We start from the raw sequence: 26,087 nt of genomic DNA, 5'->3' as shown, positions 1-26,087 counted from the left end.
GCAGATACATTAAGGGCATATAAGAGACTGTTAGGCAAATGAATGATGGAAAAATGGAGGGCTATGTTGGAGAGAATGGTTAGGTTGATCTTAGAAAAAGTTAAAAGGTTGGTACAACATTGTGGATCAAAGGACTTGTACTGTGTTGTTATGTTCTCTGTTCTAAATTTTAATCTGGTTGTAGTCCAGAAGGAAAGGTATATGGTAGAGAATTGCAGAGCTCTGTCAGAAGCAGAATCAGGTTTCATATCACTGGCATATGTTGTGAAATTTGTTATGTGGCAGCAGTACATTGCAATACATAATAGAAGCTAAGTTGTAGTAAGAAATATATGTAGTTACTAGAAAAGTAGTGCCACTGATTTAGCAACTAAAAACAGTCATCAAATACGGAGCAATTAACTATTCAGATTGTCAAAAAAGAAGTGGAATGCATTTGTCTTGGAGTTGTGTAATTAGTACAGACTACAGGAATATGGAGAAGGTGGGACTTGAGTTGGAATTTGAATAAAAGGAAATTGTTATCAAACTTGTCTGACTACAGTAAAAAAAAGCATGGGTAAGTATATAACACTTCAAACCTTCTCCATTGTGTAACAAAATATGCCAATGTTTGCAATTTATTTTTCCATCCCAACTATCTGCAGATCTCTTGCGGTCTTCAGAACCCAAAGATGGACTGCTCAGTTGGAAACAGCTTGTATAGCACCCTGATCCCGAAGTCAAGAATTAGTTCTGAGCTTTACAGGTTTTCTCCCTCTATCATTCTCATGCCGAATTGTGGTGAACTACGTATACCTGTCTGGACACGCCCCTGCTGACTGCTCCTGTGGCTCCTCCCACAGACCCCTGTATAAAGGCAATTGAGGTCTTTATATCATCAATGGTGCATCAATTTTATTTACTAGAAGAAGGAACAAGCAGTGGTTGACCACCATACTACATCCTGGAGACAGAGAGGCCGGGCTCAGACCTCAATCGCCTTTATACAGGGGTCTGTGGGAGGAGCCACAGGAGCAGTCAGCAGGGGCGTGTCCAGACAGGTATATGTAGTTCACCACAAGAATCTTGTGTGTTTCAAAGAGCATTATTTGTTCACTAACTTGCAGTAAGAACCAGCTGAGTCTTGATTTCTCTTTATAGATCAGTTGATCATCTTTGGAATAAATCATGAATCCATGTTTCACTGCCTTCAAGGCAGAGTAATAGGCTTAGGTGCAGAATCCAGATCTGCATGCAATACTTTCTGTTTGACCTTGCCTAAGCAAATTACAAACAAGACGTCCTCACTGTTGTAATTGCGGTGATATGCCATTTGCTGCCTTGTTTGCTAATTATTAACCTTCTGTGAGTAAAGGCCCCAAATTTGCTGATTACTAGTAATTATAGTTGCTTAATTTATTTCTTTCCCTGTTTTGTGAATAACCTATTTACTCACTTTATACTCTTGTTTACTACATGGTTGGCTCTCAGCTTTGTCTTAACTCCTTGAAACATTTTTATTTCTTCATAACATTTCTAAAATCTGAATGTATACTTTGGTAAATATGGATGCATTATGCACTTACCTAACAAATTGACATAAATGGTCATTATTTATATTCTATCTATTTCTTTTCTCTAAGCAACACACAAAATGCTGGAGGAACTCAGCAAGCCAGGCAGCTTCTCTGGAAAAGAATAAACAGTTGACGTTTCAGGCCAAGACCTTTCTTCAAAATACCTCCAGTGCTTTGCGTGTGTTGCTTTGGATTTCCAGCATCTGCAGATTTTCTCCTTTTTTTTTCTGTGGTGAAAGTGATTTTTTTGTCATGTTTTTTCTATAATGGTAGCTGAGCCTTTGTCATGGCTGCAGAACCAAACTTTTGTTCATTGAGTATAATTAGTTAAACATGAAAACATACCATCAGACCCAGAAGCAGAACAAGGCCATTTGGCCCATCAGGTGGATTCTGCCATTCCATTATGGCTGATATATTATCCCTCTCAACATTCTCCTGTCTTCTCCCTGTAACCTTTGATGTCCTGACTAACATAATGCTTATCAACCTCCACTTTAAATATATCCAGCAACTTGGTCTCCACAGCCGTCTATGGCAATAAATTTCACAGATTCACCATTTTTTGGCTGAAGAAATTTCCTTCTCATCTTTTTTTTATATATATTCTTTATATCCATACTTTTATATTCTTGTACTCTTGAAATTAGTAAGAGACTCAACCTGCAAGTTCACTTTCAGGGAATCCTAAATTATAATGTAATTTTAAATAATATAATTTACCATTTATATTAGGGAACTGTTGAATATCAGCGTGGAATAAAGTATTGTATGTATTTATAGAAATAAAATGTGTTAAATTCAGCATCTTAATCTTGAATTTTTAATGTATGAATTTTGAAATTGTTCTTTGATTTTGCAATGACACATTTGATCACAAAGTTAAAATGCCAGAGTGTTCTTAATCTGTTTTGTGTTCTTTACAGTGTGATTAGTTTCTTTATAATCAACTGGGCCTCAACATTTCAAAAAATCAATTTTCAATAAATCATTGTTTGTTCAGTAACTCAGTTTCTTACAATCTGGCAAAAGTCACCAAATATAGAGCATAGAAGGAGGCCATTGGTCTTGTTGGGTCCAGTCTGGATCTGTGCAAGAACAATCCAGTCTCACTTTCCTCCCTTTCTCCACAACCTTTTTAAGTTTCTCCCTTTCAAGTCCTTCTCTAGTTCTTTGAACATAGTAATTGAATTTGCTTCCATCTCTTGTAACAGAGTGCATTCCAGATTCTTGCCACCTATTTTGTTTAAGTTTTCCCTCCTGTCATTGTTTTTGTTCTTTGATTATTAAATTTGTGTTTTCACTTCTGATTCTTTATCCTTCCTACCTTTAGAATTTTTTAACCCACTCCATGTAGTGACCTTACTTGATATCAAATACCTTTATCAGAGCCGCTTTTAATCACCTCTGTTTAGAGGAGACAATTATAACTTATCCAGTCTGTCCATGTAACTGAAGTCTCTTACTCCTTGAATAATGCTCTGCTTTATTTTTTCTTTTTTAAAGGAAACAGCTGAATGCATCTGAAGCTCGAAAATGACAGGATGTCATTGCTGTCTACATAGCTGAGTTTAAAAAAAAGTCTGTAGAAATTCAAAGTGGAAATAGTAAATAGTTGGCGATCAATTGAAACCGCTTCAATTTTGGAAGCACAGGGTGAGTTTCTAAAGTTTGTTTTGACAAGTACTATGCATATGGAAATGTTTGGAACATTGATGAAATAATAACTTACTTTTATTTTAGCACATTAATTAGTTTGAGGCCAAATGCCTTTTTAAGAGGCCCTATTAAATCTCTGCAATTGCTCATTGCTTTCATTTCTTCAGTACTTTAAGTAGCCTCTTTGCTGTACACTCCATGGGGATTTAATGTAAATTATTCAACCATAGACCCATTCATAGATGTGTGGTTGTTGCACAAAAATCCTCCCTGCCACTCTGGTCTTGGCCCTTAAACTCGACAGTTAGTAGAAGCAAAGGTTTGACTCTGGATGGTAAGCCTTATCGTCATGCCACATCTACCCTCTATTATCTGGAAAATTCTATTTTAAGCCCGTAGTTGAAAATATGGTGGCAATTAATTTTTTTGTGTAGTTGATTCATGATGCAGTCAATAGAAAGTTCATTTTTGTTGTGTGGAATCGACTTCCTTGTGAATTTTGCAAAACATTTCCAGTGACACTTTGGTATACATAAAAGACGGATTACCTTTGGAAAGTCCATCAGCTAATTTCTTTGGGAAATATGGGATGAGCTTAAACTAGGTGATGTGGAAGGAGCATTAAGCCAAAATAAATGTTTGTTGAATATTGGATTTTGGAATGAGAGAGCAGAATACCTGTATACAAGGGTAAATTTCAAAACTGGGTTTCATATCTTAGAAGTATTCTGCGATTCAGTATGTACACCCAATATTAACCAGATTGTGCCTGGTTGTGCAAATATATAAATAAAGAACTTGAGAAAAAAAGTTATTTTCATTAGAACATAACATTTTAAAGCAGGGGTTCCCAACCTGGAGTTCATGGATCCCCGTTTAATGTTAAGTGTCCGTAACATAAAAAAGGTTGGGAACCCCTGTTTTAAAGCAATGTTGATGAAAGTATAACTTCCAGTAGTTGTGGACTGTAGTATAAGGTTATATATTTTCAAACTAAGGGTTAAAACTACATATTTATAACCTATTAGCAAATTAATAATTCAAATGAGATTATTTATAAAACTGAAAATCATTGTTAAATAAAATGTCTATGGGATTCAGGAGAAAATAATTAAATCTAAAACTAACTTTCAAGAAGCAAAAGTAAACAGTGCTCTCAAGCAGTGGAACAGTGATCTCATTGCCAAATGACTTGATGTGATGTGAAGTCCTCAAACAGTGCATCTTTGAGGGCCAGCGTTGGCTGACTAGGAAGAGCAGTGCAGCAGTTCATTGCTGGGATATAGAAGTTGGGAATGCACTGACTGGTATGTTGAGCGGGGGTTGCTGATGAAGACTGCCAGCTGCTGCTCCACTTGGTCACTGGCCATTGACAAACCACCATTATCTTGGATGTGATGTAAGCTGTTGTTATCCCTCTCTTTATGACTGTATGGCTTTGTTGAGCTGGTGGGGGGGGGGGGGGGGTGTCCTGCCTAGAAATGTCCACGCTCACTGTGACTGCCTGCATAGAACCGGGAGACCCATATGTCAACACTGAGAGCACTTCTGCTCGTCTTGGTCTGTCCAGTGCCAGTTTTTGTACATAGACTCACTCCACATGGAAGCAGATGACAGTAAGATGAACTGTTTCCTAGTTGAGGGAGTGCCAACAGATTATAGAAATGCCAGCAAGGAGAGCAGGAAACCCACACCAGGTTCCCAACACAGCAGCTGTCATTAACACATGGATATATAAAATGTTAAATTTTCTTTTTTTTTCCAATGCTAATTCCATTCGTTCTCTCATGCTTGGATATGGGTTTTCTCTGATAATGGATGTGCTGCTATATGCAAATGTAACTGGCTTCTAAGAACCATTTGCAACTTACAGAGGATAAAGTGCATAATTGGATTGTTTCACGTCCTCCTTTCCTATCAGACTCCATTTTCTCCAGCCCCTTGCCTTTTCTATCTACCATCACCCAGCTTCTTACTACTTCCCCCATCCCTCCCTCACCCACCTATCACCTTCTAGCTTGTCTTTCTTCCCTGGCCCCACCTTATTCTACCTTCTTCCCCTTTCCTTTCCAATCCTGGTGAAGGGTTTCTGTTTGAAACATCAACTGTTTATTCATTTCTATTGATGCTGCCAGACTTGCCGAGATCCTCCAGCATTTTGTATGTGTTGTTTAGGGTCCCTAAGGCAGTTTGATGTTGTTTACAACTTCACTCTGGTAACCTCTGCGACAAAACTGGTGCCAAGCTGTATCAGTGCTTACCTTCATCAGTGACACAGAGACACAGAGAGAGGGAACCAGCTGTATGGGCAACAGCTGGTTCTTTAAATTTTCCTGCTCGTTTGTGCCCTGGAGAGGGCACAATCCACCAGAGACACAAACCTGTGATTTCCTGGGATTGGTGGCTGTTTCAGAAGACCATAAAATGTAGGAGCAGAATTAGGCCATTTGGCCCATCAAGTCTGCTGAGCCATTTCATCGTGGCTGATCGAAGTTTCCTCCCAGCTCCATTCTCTTGCCTTATCCCAATATTCCTTCATGAGATGTGTCCTGTGGTCTTAGACTCTCCCACCATAGGAAACACCCTATTCACATCTACTTTATCAAGGCCTTTGAACATTTAATAGGTTTCAATGAGGTCACCCCTCATTCTTCTGAATTCTAGTGAATACAGACCCAGAGCCATCAAATGCTCATCAAATGAAAACCATTCAATCCTGGAATCATTTTCATGAACCCCCTTTAAACCTCTCCAGTTTCAGCACATCCTTTCAAAGATAAGGGGCCTAAACTTCAATACTTCAAGTGAGGCCTCATCAGTGTTTTATGAAAGTTTCAACATTAATGTCCTTGCTTTTATATTCTAGTCCTCTTGAAATGAATGCAAACATTACATTTGCCTTCCTTACCACAGACTCAACCTGCAAATTGACCTTGGGTATCCTACACAAGGACTCCCAAGTCCCTTTGCACCTCAGTTTTTTTGTATTTTCCCTCAATTTAGAAAATAGTCAACCCTTTCATTTCTTCTACCAAAGTGCATGACTATACACTTCCAAATGCTGTATTCCATCTGCCATTTCTTTGCCCATTCTCCTAATCTCCTAATCTAAGTCCTTCTGTAGCCATTCTACTTCAGCAAAGCTGCCTATCGTCGGCAAACTTTGCAACAAAGCTATAAAATCCATCATCCAAATAATTGACATATAATGTAAAAAATACTTGTCCCAACATGGACCCCCGTGGAACACCACGTCACCTGTAGCCAGCCTGAAAAGACTCCCTTTATTCTCATTCTTTGCCTCCTGTTCATCCAGGCTAGAATCTTTCCTGCAATACCATGGGCTTGTGGCTTGTTAAGCAGCTTTGTGTGGCACCTTGTCAAAGGGCTTCTGAAAATAAGTACACAACATCAACAAATTCTCCTTTGTCTATCCTGCTTGTTATTTCTTTAGAGTTCCAACAGGTTTGTCGGAAGATTTTCTCTTGAGGAAACCGTACTAACTATGGCCTATTTTGTCATGTTCTCCAAGAATCCTGAGACCTCATCTTTAATAATCCAACATCTTCCCAAACACTGAAGTCAGCCTCCACAATCTCTTCAGCTACCTCTTTCAGAACCCTGGGGTGACTTATCTACCCGCAGACCTTTCAGTTTCCCAAGAACCTTTTCTGTCATTATGGTAACTTCACACTTCATACCCCCTAACACCTGGAACTTCCACCATTCTGCTAGTGTCTTTCACAGTGAAGACTGATGCAAAATACTTAGGTCATCCACTGTTTTGTTGTCCCTCATTACTCTGTAGCATTGTATTCCAGCAGTCTGATATTCACTATCACCTCTCTTTTGCACTTTATGTATCTGAGCAAACTTTAGGATCTTCTTTAATATTACTGGCTTGCTTACTTTTGTATTCCATCTTTACCTGAATGAAGTTGCCTTCTGTTGGTTTTTAAAAGCTTCCCAATCCTCTAACTTCCCAGTAATTTTTGCTCTATTATATGCTGTTCTTCGACTTTTATGTTGGCTTTGATTTTTCTTGTTGGCCATGGTTGTGTCCTCTTTCCTTTAGGATATTTCTTCCTCTTTCGGATGTATATATCCTGTGCCTTGCAAATCGCTTCCAGAAATTCTAACGTTTGCTGCTCTGCCATCATCTCTGCCAGTGTTCTTTTCCAATTAATTCTAGCCAACTCCTCTCATATGCCTCTGTAATTCCCTTTACTCCACTGTAATGCTAATACATCTGACTTTAGCTTCCCTTTCTCAAACTTCAGGTGAATTTGATCATATTATGATCACTGTCTCTGAACCGTTCTTTTTCCTTAAGCTCTCTTAAGGTAAAAGGGATTTCTTTGATTTTTTCCCCCCATTTTTGAGGTTTGAAGGAATTAAAAATACAGTGCAAGGTTGAAGTGAACTGTATTTATCAGAAAGTAATTTTGTCATCTCTTTTTACCCCCTATCAATTTTCTTGTCACTGTTATTTTCACCCCCAAATGGATTATACAGGACTAAGATACATAAGTCATAGTACAATATTTGCACGTATGTTTAATTTGTAAATCAAGTATTATTTCTGTCTTTTGTTTTCCTCCACCCCTTTTCAGGCAAATGACCATGGAATCAGTTGTTGAATCTCATCAAGATGGCAGTGTGACAGATTCAGTGACAGATAGTGAATCTATCCAGTTACAAGCTCAGAATTCCCAGACACAGATCCCCACCATTGCACAGGTAATATTGCAAGAATTATTTAACATACAAGAAGATTGATCTGGGGACTTAGAGTCAAAATAGGATGATCATGTATTGGATGTCAAGCCATCTGGTTGATAGATTGATAAAGAGAAAATCAACAGAGATACGTGTGGTGGAAAAAAAATAACAAAATGCAGGTCAGAACTGTTATAGAGATTTGCAATCAAAATGTGAATTCTCCAAATGCTTGGGAGACCAGGCATTGTCTCTGGAGAAAAGGAAAACTGAGTTAATGTTGCAGATGAGTACTCTTGCAGCAGAATTGACCAGTTTTGATGAAAAGATGGTGAGCTACCTGAAATGGTGGAATTCAGCATTGAATCCTGAAAGCTACAACATGCCCAAATGAAAGATTAAGTTCTGCCTCAATGGAACAGTTCATGAAGCCAGAAACAGAGGTGAGAGTGGCAGGGAATGGAGCATTCAAATAACAGGCAATTGGAAGTTATTTGGAGCTCTAAAGACTGATAGAGTTGCACTAATTAGTGTTTTCAGCAATTTTTGATACACTCTTTTTCCGTTAACTGCTTGTTTGGAAGAATTTAACTGCTGATTGTAAAGCCTGGATGACACAGAAGCATTATAAGCAATGTTGGTTGACTCTTTTTTAAACTGACCTTTATGAAGGGAAAAGGCTTGTTTTTTATCCCCCATTTTTCAAAAGAAGTTCATAATAGATTTTTAATGTGAACTGGTAAAATGAATTTTGTATTTATGACCCATTGAAACGGCTACTTCTGAAAAGTCAATGACTCAATGCAGATTGTTTCACAGTTCACAGAAGTGTTTGACCTAGTGAATGTTGCCATCATTTTCTCTCTTGCAGTATTCTGCATATCAATTTAACTTTTGTCCTGCAGTTCTCTATTTGATCAATTGAAATTTATTGCTTAGCTGTCTTGGCTCATGTTTCACGACAGAAATAATTGTAATATGTTCCTGTAATATTGTTATTGGGAATTTGAGTTATAGAGAGATACCGTATAGAAACATCTAACCGTGAACCCGCTGAGTGCGAGTTAAATGAAGTCCATGTGGTTGCAAAGGCAATGTGTAAACGCTGCACAGATGTTTCCTAAAGTCAGTATTGCTGCTATGAGGAAATGCCTCTACTTGCTGCACTGAAATGAAGGAAGCGTTTGTCTGAAGTATATAAACTTAATCCTTTTTAATTAAAAAAAAGGTAATAAACAGGGATCAAATATTTTAAAGTGTATTAGACAATAGGCAATAGACAATAGGTGCAGGTGTAGGCCATTTGGCCTTTCTAGCCAGCACCGCCATTCACTGTGATCATGGCTGATCATACACAATCAGTACCCCGTTCCTGCCCTTTCCCTATATCCCTCGACCTCGCTATCTATGGGGTCAGTAATTAAATGCAGAACTAAACTAATCCTTTTTGCCTACACAATGTCCACATTTCCCCATTCCTAGCACATTTATATGCCTATCTAAAAGCCTCTTAAATGTCACTATCATGTTTGCCTCCACCACCATGCTAGGGTACACATACTATAGACAATAGACAATAGGTGCAGAAGTAGACCATTCGGCCCCTCGAGTCTGCACCGCCATTCTGAGATCATGGCTGATCATTCACTATCAATACCCAGTCCCTGCCTTGTCCCCATATCCCTTGATTCCCCTATCTAGGCACATATCTAATTGACAGATCCAGTGAGCAGGATTTGTAAAAGGAAACTGGACATGATAGTGTTTCTCTCTTAACACTGTTAAGAGTTTACAGTGTTAGTTTTGTACATGGTTTAAAATGTAATTTTTATTAAGGAATGCTTATGGAATAGTTACTCTACATATATATTCTCATTTGCAGGTATCTGTGGCTGGTAGTCAAGTTGCATCAGGATCTCCAGCTGTAACGGTTGTCCAGTTGCCTTCTGGTCAGACTGTCCAGGTCCAAGGAGTAATTCAAACTGCTCAGCCCTCTGTGATTCAGTCACCACAGATACAAACTGTTCAGGTTGGCTCTGACTTTATACCACATCTATGCTAATAAGACAAATTAGAGTAAAGTAAATTCACCAATAATGCACAATAATAATGTGCAAGGCAAAGTATTAAGGAAAGAAAGAATTTTTATTTGGTTGTTAAAACTGTTATTTTGCCAACTTCCCATCTCCAAAAATAAAAAGCTGTTGCATGTTTTTTTTTTGCACTGATGACTTGCCCCTGTAAGTTTCTCGCTGTTGAATAAGGTAAATATAACCTTCCTGAATATGGATTTGGAGGAACCATTTTCATATTTACTTGCTTGGAAGTTTACTGAGAAGATAGTCCCGTCTGAGATTAATTAACTGTAAGTTAATCTGTTAACTGGAATTAGTGATCATTTAATGATGTATTATCAAGTATGAAATGAACCCTCATCACATGGAGTGCATCTCTTGTAGCAGTCTGGGCCATGAGTTCTGTATGTTTCTACTTAAATTATGATCTACCTTTTTGGTTTCTTATCTCTTGTGTGCCTAAGGATATTTAGATTTATTGAAAATTTGAGTGTCTTGCATGTGGTTTATGATGACAAAAAGCTTGCATGTTCAAAATCTGTCACATTTCCTTCAAATTTTTGTGATAGAGCAGTGCAGCCCAAAAATAAGGCCCTTGATCCATAATATTTTGCCAGACAAATGAGGTCAGTAATTAAATGCAGAACTAAACTAATCCTTTCTGCCTACACAATGTCCACATTTCCCCATTCCTTGCACATTTATATGCCTATCTAAAAGCCTCTTAAATGCCACTATCATGTTTGCCTCCACCACCATGCTAGGGTACACATACCAGGCACATATACTAATTGACAGATCCAGTGAGCAGGATTTGTAAAAGAAAACTGGACATGATAGTTTTTATCACAATAAATTAAAAAATATATATTTTTCTATTAATAACATGTACAGCAACTCGTGCTCAGAGGTGGAATGCTTTGCTTGTGTTGTGGTTTAACTTGGAACCTGGTTCTTGTTAATGTCATTCTTTTTAAAGTAATATACTCCTCACTGTTAGTATATTGGTGGGTTAAAATTGTGTTACACATTAGAATGCAAAAAAAAATCTTGCTCATGCTCAGAACTGGTCTCAACCACACAGCTTAAAGCTGTGTTAAATATTTACTAACAGCTTAAAGGACCGTATGCTGTTAGGTCATTAGAATTCAACTAGCAGTCATTAGAATTAACTTTTAGCCCTGTGGGCCCCCTCTGCCACTTACTGAGGTCATGGTTGCTGTTTTACATCAGCATCATTTCCCTGCAGTAATCCATTTTTCTCCATTACATTTAGAAGTCTTATCACCTCTGTGTTGAAACCGTTCAGTGACAACTCTCTTCAATTGCAATTTCAAAAAGGTTCCACAGCTGAGCAAGTGGCTTTCTTTTCATCTTGTCTTTCTACATCTACCTTCCATGTTCCTCCGTGAAATTGTAAGAATTTCAATGGAAACATGTTTCATTGTTCTTGAAGAGGATACAGTCAGTCAGTTTAATCTTTTGTTTGACAAAGCAGAAATCCCAGGAATTGAACTGGTGAAATTTTGCAGCATTCCTACGCCTGATACCGTATTTCTTTGATGGGGAGAACACGTCTTTAGAATATTCCAGAAACAGTGTCCCTGCAATAGTCTATGTAATTAGAGCATGATCACTCTATTCTTGTATTTGTATACTTTTGCAATAAAGGCCAGTGAACCAATTGTCTTTAATGACCGCTAATTTTCAGTGATTGGTGGACATTTAGTTTGTGTCGCTTACCGTATCCCCAGTGCTCAAATATACGTTGGTTGGTCTCATTCTTCAACACAAATAGTGAGTGAGCATCCACAATTCTTTGGAGCTGAGGATTGAAGGAAATATTCTAATTTTCTGTCAATTCTTCAATTTAAAAAGATGGGCTTGTCTGACTGATTTAATAGAAATAATTTCCTCCACTTGCTGATGAAGACAATGTGAACATTAACAGGAATCGCTATCTTCAATTTCATGTAAGCAAAAGGAAAGGAAACAAAGTGACAAGGCCAGGAGACCTTGACAACTTTAATTAAAGGAAAATTTACATAATCCTAATATATGTTTTTTTTTGCGTAGTCACAGTGGTTTAAAAGGAAAGATCATAGCTGAGGATGCTGAACTTTTTTTTCCATTTGGAGTGGAAAAAGAGGCTGGGATTTGGCATGATTAGGAAGAAGAAGCTAGTAGTAATGTCAGAAGTTTGGGTGAAGGAGGTGGTGGGGCTGGAGCAATATCTGCTTTGTTTCAGATTGATGATGTAACTAAGCTCAAGGTTCGTGAAATAAAGAATCTTAACACAATCCAGAAACACAGAAGAAACTTAAGGTTTGGAAGCAGAGGTAATAAAATAATGCCAAACACAAAAGAAGTGACCTAAATTGGAAACCTTCCAGAAGTGCAACCTTTTATTTTACTGCATTAAACAAAATTTCCCAAATTTTTACTCTTGACAAACTGATTCATTTAAGCAATAAGCACAGTAAACTGTTGAGAATAATCTCGGTGTTCTTCTTGCTTGGCTTTCATATTGTGCTGTAACCTACCAAAAGGCAACATGGCAGTGCTTTTAGTTCTTGTCTTGTTTTAACCCTGTTTTGTATTTCAATCAAGAGGTATTCTACCTTGTGGTCTCCTGCATTCTTATCATTACTTGCTACACATAATCAACTTCTTTAATTAATAGCATTTCCTTCCCTTTTTTGCCTGTTCTTTTGGAATGTTGAATATTCTGAAATCTTGATCTTGCGTTGTTGTTCACTCTGTCAAAGCTGTTAATGCAAATTCATTTATTTCTGCTTTCCCCTTGAATTTCTCTGTCATTTTGAAAATGCTGCTGAACTCAAATTGGAAAAACCTTAGCTTTTAATTTTTTTTAAAAAAATTATTCCTCATTAGAATTACTGCTGCAGATTTTGTTCCTATTTTCTGCTTCTTGCCATAGTTTGATTTCCCTCAGTGCTTCCCAATCCCATGCCCTTACTCTTTATTAAGATTACCTGTCTTTTGAACCCTTCCTTCTCAACTGTCTTTGCCATTTAAAGAATATTTTGTAACTCAAGTTAAATAACATGCCAAGACAGGGGTCCCGGCACAGTTCAAATGAAGCTGATTTCAATTGATCAGTTCTCTCTTTCCCCACTGCTGATTCCACTGCTCTATGAATCAGAATCCATTTCTTCCACACTAATCTTTGAGCCATTAATTTTACTTTGCTTAATTTTATTTCCTATTTGCCAGTTTGCACATACTTGGGTAAAATATGAAGGCTATTATCATTTGTATTTCTTCAAGGTTGCCCTCAGCTGCTCATAATCTTTCTGCAAAAGGAAAATCCTACGTGTGTAATAATTGTCTACATGGACCTGGACAAGTGGATCCATGCCCTTTACTCTCCAGGTTCTTAATGCTGACTTTGTCTTTGCTGCAGAGAACGGTGTCAGTTTTTCCTTGGTTGTGCTGTCCCCTCTGCCTAATTTTTTTTTCTCCTCCCACTGGTCCTCTATTCTAAACATAATAAGCTGCTCAATCAATAAACTTCTATCCACAATTAAGCAAGAATTAAGGGTATTTCCTAATGTTTGCACAGCATTGGATACCAATCAGGTCCTCAGTCAATGAATTGGTCCAGGGCTACCAAGGCAGTTTATGATACTGGATTAATAAGTCTATAGAATAACTTGTATTACTCATGTGGCAAATAGCAAAAGTCTCCAACAAGGAAATGTATAATGGATTTTGTTGCTGCACCCACTTTCAAAATATTGGCATTTAGTGTTGAAGAGTTTATTGGGATCAACAACATGTAAATACTGTTAACAATAGTGGGATGAAAAGTAATCTGTCATCACCTGATTAAACAAAGCCTTCCCATCATCTATGTGGCCTATCAGAAGTGTGACAGAATACTTCCACTTCTATTTTATCATTTTACTGTGTTTTTTTACAAGCCACCTTAAACAGATTTTTTATGTATTTTTTTTCTCTGGCTCTGAAACGCATAACTCAAAGTCATAATCTTGATAGTAGATGCAAATATTTGTGTGTAGAATTGGCAGTAGATTTGTGGATAAAGATCAAATACAGCATTGCTGATTTTTGAAGCTGAGTTACAGTGATTTCCCAGTTGTCCTGAGTCATTGAACCCTAAAGAGCAGAAGAAATGAATTCCTACTATTTAAGCTATGGAATGTGTTTGCAGAATCTCTACCTTAAACATGGTGGTGTATTATTTGAATGGAGAGGAATGCCTGCAAGAGAAGGTTGTAACTTAAGATTATATTTAATTTCATTTGCTCTAATGTTTATAACTTTTAATTTCTCTGTATTTTAAAGCTTTTTGAAAACGTGACAACTGGTAGAGTTGGGCTTTTTTGTAGGTGAGACTTTCTGCTCAATACTTTGAATCTGGACTTAATATTAGGCATTCATGTTGGATCCACATAAAATAAGTGGATGATCATTGCATGGTGGGTTACCCCTGGCGTTTTGTTTTGGGTTATTGGGTCATTGTTGCTGTAATAGACCTGGGATGTTGATTAATTTCTAATGTGAAATGAAAATTGTTGCTATTAACCAAAGATGATCCTGTTGAAACATTTTGCCTGCTCCATGCCTGGATTTACTCTCTATGTAGATCTCTTAGCCCCTCTTCATTCAATTTTCTCAGTACATCCTTGTTTCTTTTCTCCTCCTGCGTGCAGCTGAGGTTTCTTTAATTGCATCAATGTTTTTACCTTTATCACTGCTTGCAATATACAAGTTCCATTTTGTTACCATTCTGCTGTGTAGTTGGATCTTAACTTGTCTACATTTTTTAGTTATCAAGTGAACTATATTTACCATTATCAAAGCTTTTATCATCTCTCAGTTCTCACCTCATTCTTTTTTTTTAAAAAAGGAGAGAGAAAACAGGGAATTATAGACCAGTTAGTCTGACATCGGTGGTGGGGAAAATGCTAGAGTCGGTTATCAAAGATGTGATAACAGGACAGTTGGAAAGAGGTGAAATCATCGGACAAAGTCAGCATGGATTTGTGAAAGGAAAATCATGTCTGATGAATCTTATAGAAATTTTTGAAGATGTAACTAGTAGAGTGGATAGAGGAGAGCCAGTAGATGTGGTATATTTAGATTTTCAAAAGGCTTTTGACGAGGTCCCACACAGGAGATTAGTGTGCAAGCTTAAAGCACACAGTATTGGGGGTATGGTATTGATGTGGATAGAGAATTGGTTGGCAGACAGGAAGCAAAGAGTGGGAGTAAACGGGACCTTTTCAGAATGGCAGGCAGTGACTAGTGGGGTACCGCAAGGCTCAGTGCTGGGACCCCAGTTGTTTACAATATATATTAATGATTTAGACGAGGGAATTAAATGCAGCATCTCCAAGTTTGCAGATGACACGAAGCTGGGCGGCGGTGTTAGCTGTGAGGAGGATGCTAAAAGGATGCAGGGTGATTTGGATAGGTTAAATGAGTGGGCAAATTCATGGCAGATGCAATTTAATGTGGATAAATGTGAGGTTATCCACTTTGGTTGCAAGAACAGGAAAACAGATTATTATCTGAACGGTTGGCCGATTAGGAAAAGGGGAGATGCAACGAGACCTGGGTGTACACCAGTCATTGAAGGTGGGCATGCAGGTACAGCAGGCGGTGAAAAAGGCAAATAGTATGTTGGCATTCATAGCAAAAGGATTTGAGTACAGGAGCAGGGAGGTTCTACTGCAGTTGTACAAGGCCTTGGTGAGACCTCACCTAGAATATTGTGTGCAGTTTTGGTCCCCTAATCTGAGGAAAGACATTCTTGCCATAGAGGGAGTACAGAGAAGGTTCACCAGATTGATTCCTGGGATGGCAGGGCTTTCATATGAAGAAAGACTGGATCGACCAGGCTTATACTCACTGGAATTTAGAAGATTGAGGGGGGGATCTTATTGAAACGTATAAAATTAAAAAGGGATTGGACAGGCTAGATGCAGGAAGATTGTTTCCGATGTTGGGGAAGTCCAGAACGAGGGGTCACAGTTTAAGGATAATGGGGAAGCCTTTTAGGAGCGAGATGAGGAAAAACTTCTTCACACAGAGAGTAGTGAATCCGTGGAATTCTCTGCCACAGGAAACAGTTGAGGCCGGTTCATTGGCTAAATTTAAGAGGAAGTTAGATATGGCCCTTGTGGCTAAAGGGATCAGGGGGTATGGAGAGAAAGCAGGTACAGGGTTCTGAGTTGGATGATCAGCCATGATCATACTGAATGGTGGTGCAGGGTCAAAGGGCCGAATGGCCTACTCCTGCACCTACTTTCTATGTTTCTATATTCTCTTTATTAAAGATAATTTCAGCTTGTTTGGTTTCACAATGAATAATTAGTTCCTTCTACTTTAGTATTTCATTCACAAATCAGTGGCAGTTTTAGTTTATTTGAATAATTTCTGCTGGAAAACTGCTTAATCGAATCAACATTTGTTTTGCAAATTGAGGGACATGAGAATAGTGCAGTAAAGTGGAAATCTTACTGAAAAGCATTGTAGACACAATGTGTTGAATAGTTGACTATGGTGTTCAGCAAGGTTATTTTGATATCTAATAACACATACATCAAAACTTTAAAAAAATATATTACATACTGTCAGTCTTCCATGCAGTTAAGCCTTGTTAATATAAAATTGAAAGTGCCAGTTGAGCAATATTGCTCAGAATTAGGTGAACCAGGAGTCTTCCATTGAGCAGGACTTGAGGTTCCACCAAAATTTGGCTGTATTATTTATGTCATTTTCATTGTTCATTTGTATGCTTTTATTCATAGGTAGCTACAATAGCAGAAACGGATGAATCTGGAGATTCTGCTGAGGTTGTAACTGACTCCCAAAAACGAAGAGAAATCCTATCCAGACGACCATCTTATCGGTACGATGTAATTATTTTTTTACAAATAACTGCAGGGTGAAAGGCCTTTCCACCCCAAAAAGCTTGTGCTGCCCAGTTACACTCATGTGACCAATTAACCTACTAGCTCTTTGGAATATCAGATGAAACTGGGGCACCTTGAGGAAAAACCACACTCTTGTGGAGAGAGTGTACAAACTCCTTACAGTGTCAGAATTGAACTTGGTTTGCTGGTGCTGTAATTACATGTTGCCATGCCTTGAAAGCAGAGCTATTAATAGTGAAATAATTTCAAAATTAGATTTGAATTTTAAGCCAGAATTGGTGGAGTGCTTTGATCTTGGATGTGGGGTTGATGAATTTAGCTAAATTGAAAACCAAGACCATTGGGAGATATGAAAATGAAATTAACTTCCCAGTAGGTGGATGGTAAAATCTAGGGGAGTTGGTCAGAAGGAGACGCAACATGGAAACATACTCTTCAGGCCACTGACTCCACACCAACCACCAATTGCCTATTTACACTCATCATATGTTATTCTTATCTTTATTCTCACCTCTATATTCTACCAGTCACCTACACTATAGGGATAATATAAATGGCTAGTTAACTGCGACTTGCTCATTTTAGTATATGGGAGAAACCAGAACACCTGGAGAAAACCAAGTCACTAAGAATGTGCAAACTCCACTCAGATAGCATACAAGATCATGATTGAATTTGTGTCTCTCAGAGACTGTGGATCTTCTAGCTGTGCCTCTGCTGCCCACTGACTTGATGGGAATGTGGGGACAACTTATAAATGAGGCTGACGTAGGCTGATGTATAACTTGTTGAAGGTGGTGCACACTCTGGACTGAGGCCTGTTTCAATGTTTGACTCTGACATTGTTTCTGGATTGGGAATTGAAGGCAATAAGTATATTCGAGAATAGATATTCGTGACTGAAGTAAAGAGTAAAAGAGTCAATTGGAGCAACCTGATCTCAGATCGGGTGCAGGTTATTCTCGAGAGGGAGGGCAAGAACCCAGATGTTGTGGTCCATGTAGGGACCAACGACGTGGGTAGGATGAGTGAGGGGGTCCTGCGTAGTGAGTTCAGGGAGTTAGGTGCGAAGCTGAAGGGCAGGACCTCCAGGGTAACAATTTCAGGATTGCTACCTGTGCCACGTGCGAGTGAGGCAAGGAACAGAAGGATTATACAGATTAATACTTGGCTGAGAGAATGGTGCAGGAGGGAGGGCTTCAGGTTTTTAGATAATTGGGCTTTGTTCCAGTGAAGGTGGGATCTGTTCCGACAGGACGGTTTACACCTGAACTGGAGCGGTACTAACATTCTTGCAGGAAAGTTTGCTAGTGCTTCTCGGCAGGGGGGGGGGGGGGGGGTTAAAACTAAATTTGCAGGGGGCAGGGACCCAGAATGCGAGAGAGGATAGTGAGATGAAGAATAAAGGACAGGTGGGGACTACATGGTTCCGGAATATTAAGTGTGTAGTAGAGAAAGGTGAGGCGGAACAAGTGATAAGGAGGACACATGTACAGAGGGATGGTCTGACGGAACATGGAGTTAAATGTGCTGAAAGAATAAGTCAATTTAGAAAGGACAACAAAATTCAAGGGGCGTATAGCCCGAAGGGAGTTCGGGGAGCTGGGTTAAGCACATTAGGCAGCGATTTAAACAGAGAGAGGGGAGAAATGGGCTAAAAATTCTATATCTGAATGCACGAAGTGTCAGAAATAAGGCGGATGAGCTTGAAGCTCAGGTGCAAATGGGTAACTATGATGTTATTGGGATAACGGAGAAATGGCTGCAGGGAGATCAGACCTGGGAAAGGAATGTACAAGGGTATACGTGCTATCGTAGGGACAGAAATGTGGGCAGAGGGGGTGGTGTGGCCCTGTTGGTGAGGAATGAGATTCAGTCCTTTGCAAGTGGGGACATAGGATCAGGAGAAGTAGAGCCTGTGTGGATGGAACTGAGGAACAGTAAGGGCAAAAAGACCCTAATGGGTGTTATCTACAGGCCACCAAACAGTAGCATGGATATTGGGTGCAAGTTGAATAGGGAGTTAACATTGGCATGTGGCAAAGGTAATGTCGCAGTAGTTATGGGGTATTTCAACATGCAGGTGAACTGGGAGAATCAGGTTGGTGCTGGACCCCAGGATAAGGAGTTTGTAGAGTGCCTAAGGGATGCATTCTTGGAACAGCTTGTACAAGAGCCAACCAGGGGCAAGGCTATTCTGGATTTAGTCTTGTGTAATGAACAGGATTTGATAAGCGATCTTGAAGTAAAGGAACCATTAGGAGGTAGTGACCATAATATGATGTTTTTATCTGCAATTTGAGAAGGAAAAGGGCAGATCGGAGGTGTCAGTGTTGCAGTTGAACAGGGGAAACTATGGAGCCACGAGGGAGGAGCTGGCCAAAGTTAACTGGACGAATATATCCCAGCAAAAATGACAGTGGAACAGCAATGGCAGGTATTCTTGGGAATAATGCACAAGGTGCAAAATCAGTTCATCCCCCGGAGAAGGAAGGATTCAAAGCGGGGGAAAGGGGCCACAGTGGTTGACAAAGGAAGTCAGAGATTGCATAGCATTACAAAAAAGGAAATATGACAGAGCTAAGGTGAGTGGGAGGACAGATGATTGGGAAATTTTTAAGGAACAACAGAACTTAACTAAAAAGGCAATATGGGGAGAAAAAATGAGGTACGAACGCAATCTAGCCAGGAATATAAAGGAGGATAGCAAAAGCTTTTTTAGGTATGTGAAGAGAAAGAAGATAGTTAAGAACAATGTTGGGCTCTTAAAGAATGAATTGGGTGAAATTGTTATGGGAAACAGAGAAATTTCAGAAGAATTTAATAAGTACTTTAGATCTGTCTTCACTAGGGAAGACACAAGCAATCTCCCAGATGTATGGATAGGCCAAGGACATAGGGTAACAGAGGAAATGAAACAGATTGACATTAGGAAGGAAACGTTGATGAGCAGATTGATGGGACTGAAGGCTAACAAATCCCCAGGTCCAGATGGTCTGCATCCTAGGTGGCCCCAGAAATTGCAGATGCATTGGTAATCATTTTCCAATGTTCCTTGGATTCAGGATCAGTTCCTGAGGATTAGAGAATGGCTAATGTTATCCCACTTTTTAAGAAAGGAGGGAGGGAGAAAACAGAGAACTATCGTCCTGTCAGCCTAACATCAGTAGTTGGGAAGATGCTGGAGTCCATTATTAAAGATGAAATAGTGGCATATCTAGATAGCAGTGATAGGATTGGGCTGAGCCAGCATGGATTTACCAAGGGCAAATCATGCTTGACTAATCTATTGGAGTTTTTCGAGGATGTAACCAGGAAGTTAGACAAGCGAGAACCAGTGGATGTAGTATACCTCGATTTTCAGAAGGCATTTGATAAGGTCCCACATAGGAGATTGGTGGGTAAAATCAGAGCTCATGGCATTGGGGGGAAGATATTGACATGGATAGAAAACTGGTTGGCAGATAGAAAGCAAAGGGTAACGGTGAATGGGTGTTTCTTGGAATGGCAGGTGGTGACTAGTGGGGTGCCACAGGGCTCGGTATTGGGACCACAGCTGTTTACGATTTACATCAACGATTTAGATGAAGGCATTGAGAAGAACATCAGCAAGTTTACTGATGATACTAAACTGGGTAGCAGTGTGACATGTGATGAGGATGTTAGGAGAATTCAGGGTGACTTGGATAGGCTGAGTGAGTGGGCAGATACTTGGCAGATGATGTTTAATGTGAATAAGTGTGAGGTTATCCACTTTGGGAGTAAGAACAGGAAGGCAGATTATTATCTGAACGGTGTAGAGTTAGGTAAGGGAGAAATACAAAGAGATCTAGGAGTCCTTGTTCATCAGTCACTGAAGGTGAATGAGCAAGTGCAGCAGGCAGTGAAGAAGGCTAATGGAATGTTGGCCTTTATTACAAAGGGAATTGAGTACAAGAGCAAGGAAATCCTCTTGCATTTGTACAGGGCCCTGGTGAGACCACACCTGGAGTATTGTGTACAGTTTTGGTCTTCAGGGTTAAGGAAGGACATCCTGGCTGTAGAGAAAGTGCAGTTTAGATTCACGAGGTTAAATGCTGGGATGTCGGGACTGTCTTATGCAGAGAGGTTAGCAGCTTGTACACGCTGGGATTAAGGAGATTGAGAGGGGATCTGATTGCAACATTTAAGATTATTAAGGGATTGGACAAGATAGAGGCAGGAAATATGTTCCAGATGCTGGGAGAGTCCAGTACCAGAGGGCATGGTTTGAGAATAAGGGGTAGGTCATTTAGGACAGAGTTAAGGAAAAACTTCTTCTCCCAGAGAGTTGTGGGGGTCTGGAATGCACTGCCTCGGAAGGCAGTGGAGGCCAATTCTCTGGATGCTTTCAAGAAGGAGCTAGATAGGTATCTTATGGAAAGGGGAATCAAGGGATATGGGGACAAGGCAGGAACCGGGTATTGATAGTAGATGATTAGCCATGATCTCAGAATGGCGGTGCAGGCTCGAAGGGCCGAATGGTCTACTTCTGCACCTATTGTCTATAACTGCTAACTTTGCAGTTAAGAGATCCTCAAGATGCATCCTGTGACTTAGCATTTGCAGTTTGGAGAGATTTCTAGTAATCCATAAACGGTAATATTAACCAATATGAAATAATTTGTTTTCTGAGTCACCTCTTTTGTATTCTCAGGATTTATTTACAATGGATATAAAACTGAGTATTTTAATGTTGATTGTGCATATGCACATGTATTTGTTTATATGATTATGCAGTGCATACGTCAAAAGCTTTTTGACTTGAAAGTAAAATTATGTAGATTTCAAAAACAAAAACTCATTCAAAACCCATGTGGACTGATACAAACGTCTTTGATCTTATCAAGTCAATACTTGAATTAATGGTAAAATTAATTCTGGAAAAGGACTATGTGATACTATATGATTACATAGAGGACTGATCACTTAAAACACAGTTGTGTGGAAATTTCTGCTCACTTCGTGGTACTTCTCTGGATCTCTCTGAGGGATCACTGGAAATATTTAAGGTGGAGGTAGGTAAATATTTGAAGAATTGATGATTTGAGGGACATGAGCAGCACAGCTTAACAATGGTCAAATTGATTGGAGGTACTGGCTTGAGGGGCAGTTGGCCACCTTCCATTTTCTTGTTTTGTGCTTATGACCACTCAGACAAAGCTATTTGGATGAAATTGGTTCATTCTTTGCAAGGTGCTCCTTCTAGTATTATAAAAACTAGCCAAGTTTGGGTGTTAGATTCAACATGCTTTGATTCAATTCTGCTTCCACATCATTTAATTGGACTATTCTTATTTCTTTGTGTTCTTGCCATGTCAGAAATCAAAAGGATGATTAGGGAATGAGATTTAATGTGATTTAGGATATATGCAATAGTTTTTGATATTGGCAAGTGGAATGAAGAAGGCTAGCCAGAGTACATTGGATTGGGCAGGTTTGGAGGTAATTAAGACAGATCAGGTTTTGAACAGCAAGTGATCTAATGCATAAGAGGAACAGGTCAATGCTAAGCTTGGTGATTTTGTAGATATTTAGTCTGAAATTTGCTCTGAATAAAAAATGACAAAAGTTGGCACAATCGTACACAATCACACTTCCTTTTCCAGTTTCTGATGCAGACAGTGTTAACAGCATGGTATTTGCAATGATTTGTCATTTGAGTGGGTGTTACCGATACTGTCAGGGCACACACTATTTATTATTAAATTTCCATGGATCTTTTGTAGTTGTGAACAGTATTTGCTAAATCTGATCAATAAGCTGCAAGACTGTGGCCTTAATACCTCCTTGTGCAATTGGATCATCTATTTCCTCACCTCAGTCAGTTCAACATCTCCTCCACAATCTCCATCAGCAAAGGTGGCCCACAAGGCTATGTGCTCAGTCCCCTACTCTACTTGTTTTACATTAATGACTGTTGCATAGCACAGCTCCAATGCCTTATTTAAATTTGCTGACAACATGACTGTTGTATGCCAAATCAATGGTGGTGACAAGTCAGCAAATGGGGGTGGGTGAGAGATTGAAAATCTGGCTGAGTGGTGCCATAATAGTGTCTCACTCTGACAGGAGGACCAAGGAACTGAATATTAGTTTCAGGAGGAAGAAACAAGTGGTTCATGAGTCAGTCATCATCGGGGGACCAGAGGTAGATTCCTTGGTGTGATCATTTCAGTGGACCTGTCCTGGGCTCAGCACGTAAGTGCAATTATGAAGAAAGCGCAGCAGTGCCTCTACTTAGGAGTTTGCAAAGATTTGGCATGACAAACTTCTGTAGGTGTTTGATGGAGAGTTTCTTGACTGGCTGCATCACAACCTGGTATGGAAATATCATCGTGCTTGGATGGAAAATACTATGAAAAGTAGTGGATGTGGCCCACTTCATCATGGGTAAATCCTCCCCACCATTGAGCATATCTTCATGGAGCATTGTTGCAGGAAAGCAGCATCCATCATCAGGGCAGGTTTAGTAACAGTTACTAACCCTCAACCATCAGGCTCTTGAATTAAAGGGGATAACCTCACTGAACTTCACTTGCCCCATCATTGAATGGTTCCCAAAACCTATAAACCCACATTCAAGGAATCTTCATTGATATTTATTGCTTACTTATTTATTAACATTATTTCTTTTTTTTCCTTTTGGTATTTGCAGTTTGTTGTCTTTTGCACAGTGGTTGTCTGCCCTCTTGGTGCGGTCTTTCATTGATTCTTTTATGGATATTGAATTTTTAGAGTGTGCTTGCAAAAAATATCTCAGGGTTGTATATGGTGACATGGTGACAATTTGATGATTAACTTTGAACTTTAAGCTGTGTAAGAGATAACGTTAACAACACAATACCATCATTGACTAAAAATAAATGTTAAGGTTTTACAAAGTTTATTTTACTATAGAATGCAAGGATATCTTTCCATTGTTTTAATTTTCCCATTGTCCACCATGATCCAGAAGCTCAAAACCATTATAAATTACATGTATCTACAATTCTGTGAATGTTTGTTTGGTACCTTAATTATCTATGTCATTGTTTGCTCAGTTTGGAAATATTGCTAGTTGATCAATGTATGAACATGCTTCAAGAGTGAGTTCAGAAGAAAAAAAAGGTTATATTTTAGCTTTTGATATGGTATTAATAGTAAGTAGAGCCTTTTATTCTTCTTCTGTTGTTTTATGGCGGTTGGCAAACCAGCTTTAAGGTGCATTACCGCCACCTACTAGACTGGAATGTGGATCATTTGATATACAGGAGGAATGAGAAGACTTGCATTCCCTAAATTCTATATAATAAACCAGAGTCTTTCAGATACTTCATGATATAGGTCCGTATTTCTCTTGAACTCTCACTTAAAATGTCTTCTCTACCCACAGCAGTTTTTTTGTTTATCTGAAGCGCTCCTATCATCTTCACTTTTTCTCGTTTATACTTTTTACATTTTATCAATACATGTTCAACTGTTTCTGGTTGATTATAGTATTCACACAACTCAGTTGGATGTTTCCCTATTTTGTATAATGTGTAATTAAGACTTGTGTGACCAATTCTTAAATGACTGATGATGACTTCTATCTTTCTATGCCCACTTGATATTCTTTGGTATCTGACTTGCCTTTGTATTTTGTACAGTTGTCTCCCTGTTTCACTCTCATCCCAATGCTTCTGCCATGTCTCCTCAATACGTGTTTTCATAATGCTTTTGACTTCTGCTTTGCTTAGAGGGATCTGGACCTGTATTATAGATGATTTGAGTGATTGTTTAGCTATAATGTCCACTTTTTCATTACCTTCCACACCACAATGAGCAGGAACCCAAAGGAAGCTTACTTCTACCCCATTTTCATTCAGTATATACAACTTGCACAGAATCTCTAATAAAATATCCTGTCTACTTTCTGATTTTCTTGATTTGATATAGATTAATGCAGACAAACTGTCTGAACAAATTACAGCCTTTTTGACTTTAATTTCTTCTATCCAAGATAATGCACTCAGTATTGCTATTAATTCTGTTGTATGCAAGTTTTGCACTGAGGAATGTAGACTGCAATACCTGTGTGGCCAGACCTAGGGTCTTTTGATCCATCTGTAAATATTACTAATTTATTTCTAAAATGCTGGTTGTACTATCAGTTTGATTCCACATTTAGACTTTTTAAAAAGTTGTTGCAGGTTTATATTCACTATATGTATTGTAAAGAGCCATGGAGGAACATCAGATTATGGAACTGTAGGGCTATATTCCAGCTCGTGTAGACCATATTTTTGTGCGTCTGCATCCCCGATCCATCCAAAGTTATTATAATTTGAATTATTATGTTCCCAGCAGTCTTTTAGTATAGCTTTAGCTGGATGTGAATTGTTATGTCCCATGATGTCAACCCAGTAATGTGGCATTAACTTTATTCTTCTAAATCTTAATGACATTTCCCCTGTTTCGACTTGAAGAGCTGATACAGGTGATGTTCTGAATGCACCACTACATATCCTGAGGGCCTGAGCTTGCTCAACATCCAGCATTTTTTTTTGCTGAAAGGGATAATTTAACATATTGGCCATGATTTAAGAATGCTTTGGGTGACCTCATAATAACATCAACCCTATACTGATGATGTTAAACAATTGATTATTTAAACCATGTTAGAGGTTCTTAACAGTCAAACTGCAGTATTTCAGGATCATACTGGGATGAAAAGAAAGTTATCTCTGTTACATGAGGTGTGGTGCCACAACTAATGTTTTTTTAATCTTTTTTTTGTGAGATGACAAGTTATTAATAGTCCCCATTGAAGTGAAGCCTGCTTACTTTAGATTTTGTGTTGTAATTAATAAACCTTCCAGATTTCCAATACCATTTTTTATTTTAAAAAATAAAATGAGAATTGTTGCATTTCGTCATATGCTTAATAGGAGCAACTTACTTTAGGAATGAGCTTACTTGCAACAAAATATGGAGCCAATGATCTGTTGTTCCAGAAGCCTGAGCATTTGTGCCTTGTGCAGTTTTTGGACATTGGTAGCTTATAGGGCGTTAGGGTGAGCAATTTGGGAAGATGGTTACCTTTCTCTGATTTAGATAGTTATTGCCCAGTGCTTGTAAGCCAATGATATTGTTTTGTATTTAGC

The 26,087-nt window shown here is 38.8% G+C and overlaps 1 protein-coding gene across 7 annotated transcripts in view; it reads left to right on the top strand.

Annotated features, from left to right (window-relative positions):
- The window catches only part of LOC132395403 (cAMP-responsive element modulator-like), a 59,793-nt gene that overhangs the window by 14,504 nt on the left and 19,202 nt on the right, over window positions 1–26,087 (top strand). For 5 of the 7 annotated variants that reach the window (XM_059971926.1, XM_059971931.1, XM_059971927.1 and 2 more), the window contains exons 2-5: window positions 3,066–3,215; window positions 7,832–7,958; window positions 9,820–9,966; window positions 16,816–16,916. In XM_059971926.1, the coding sequence (XP_059827909.1) occupies window positions 7,836–7,958; window positions 9,820–9,966; window positions 16,816–16,916 (371 nt within the window). In that variant the 5' untranslated portion in view covers window positions 3,066–3,215; window positions 7,832–7,835. Of the gene's footprint in view, window positions 1–679; window positions 749–895; window positions 1,044–3,065; window positions 3,216–7,831; window positions 7,959–9,819; window positions 9,967–16,815; window positions 16,917–26,087 lie in introns of those variants that run through there. The other 2 variants (XM_059971930.1, XM_059971928.1) reach the window with 2 other exon arrangements.

The sequence above is a fragment of the Hypanus sabinus genome, chromosome 6 (assembly GCF_030144855.1).
Source record: "Hypanus sabinus isolate sHypSab1 chromosome 6, sHypSab1.hap1, whole genome shotgun sequence".
In the NCBI taxonomy this organism is placed as follows: domain Eukaryota; kingdom Metazoa; phylum Chordata; class Chondrichthyes; order Myliobatiformes; family Dasyatidae; genus Hypanus; species Hypanus sabinus.
This window is presented reverse-complemented; position numbering and strand designations above follow the sequence as displayed.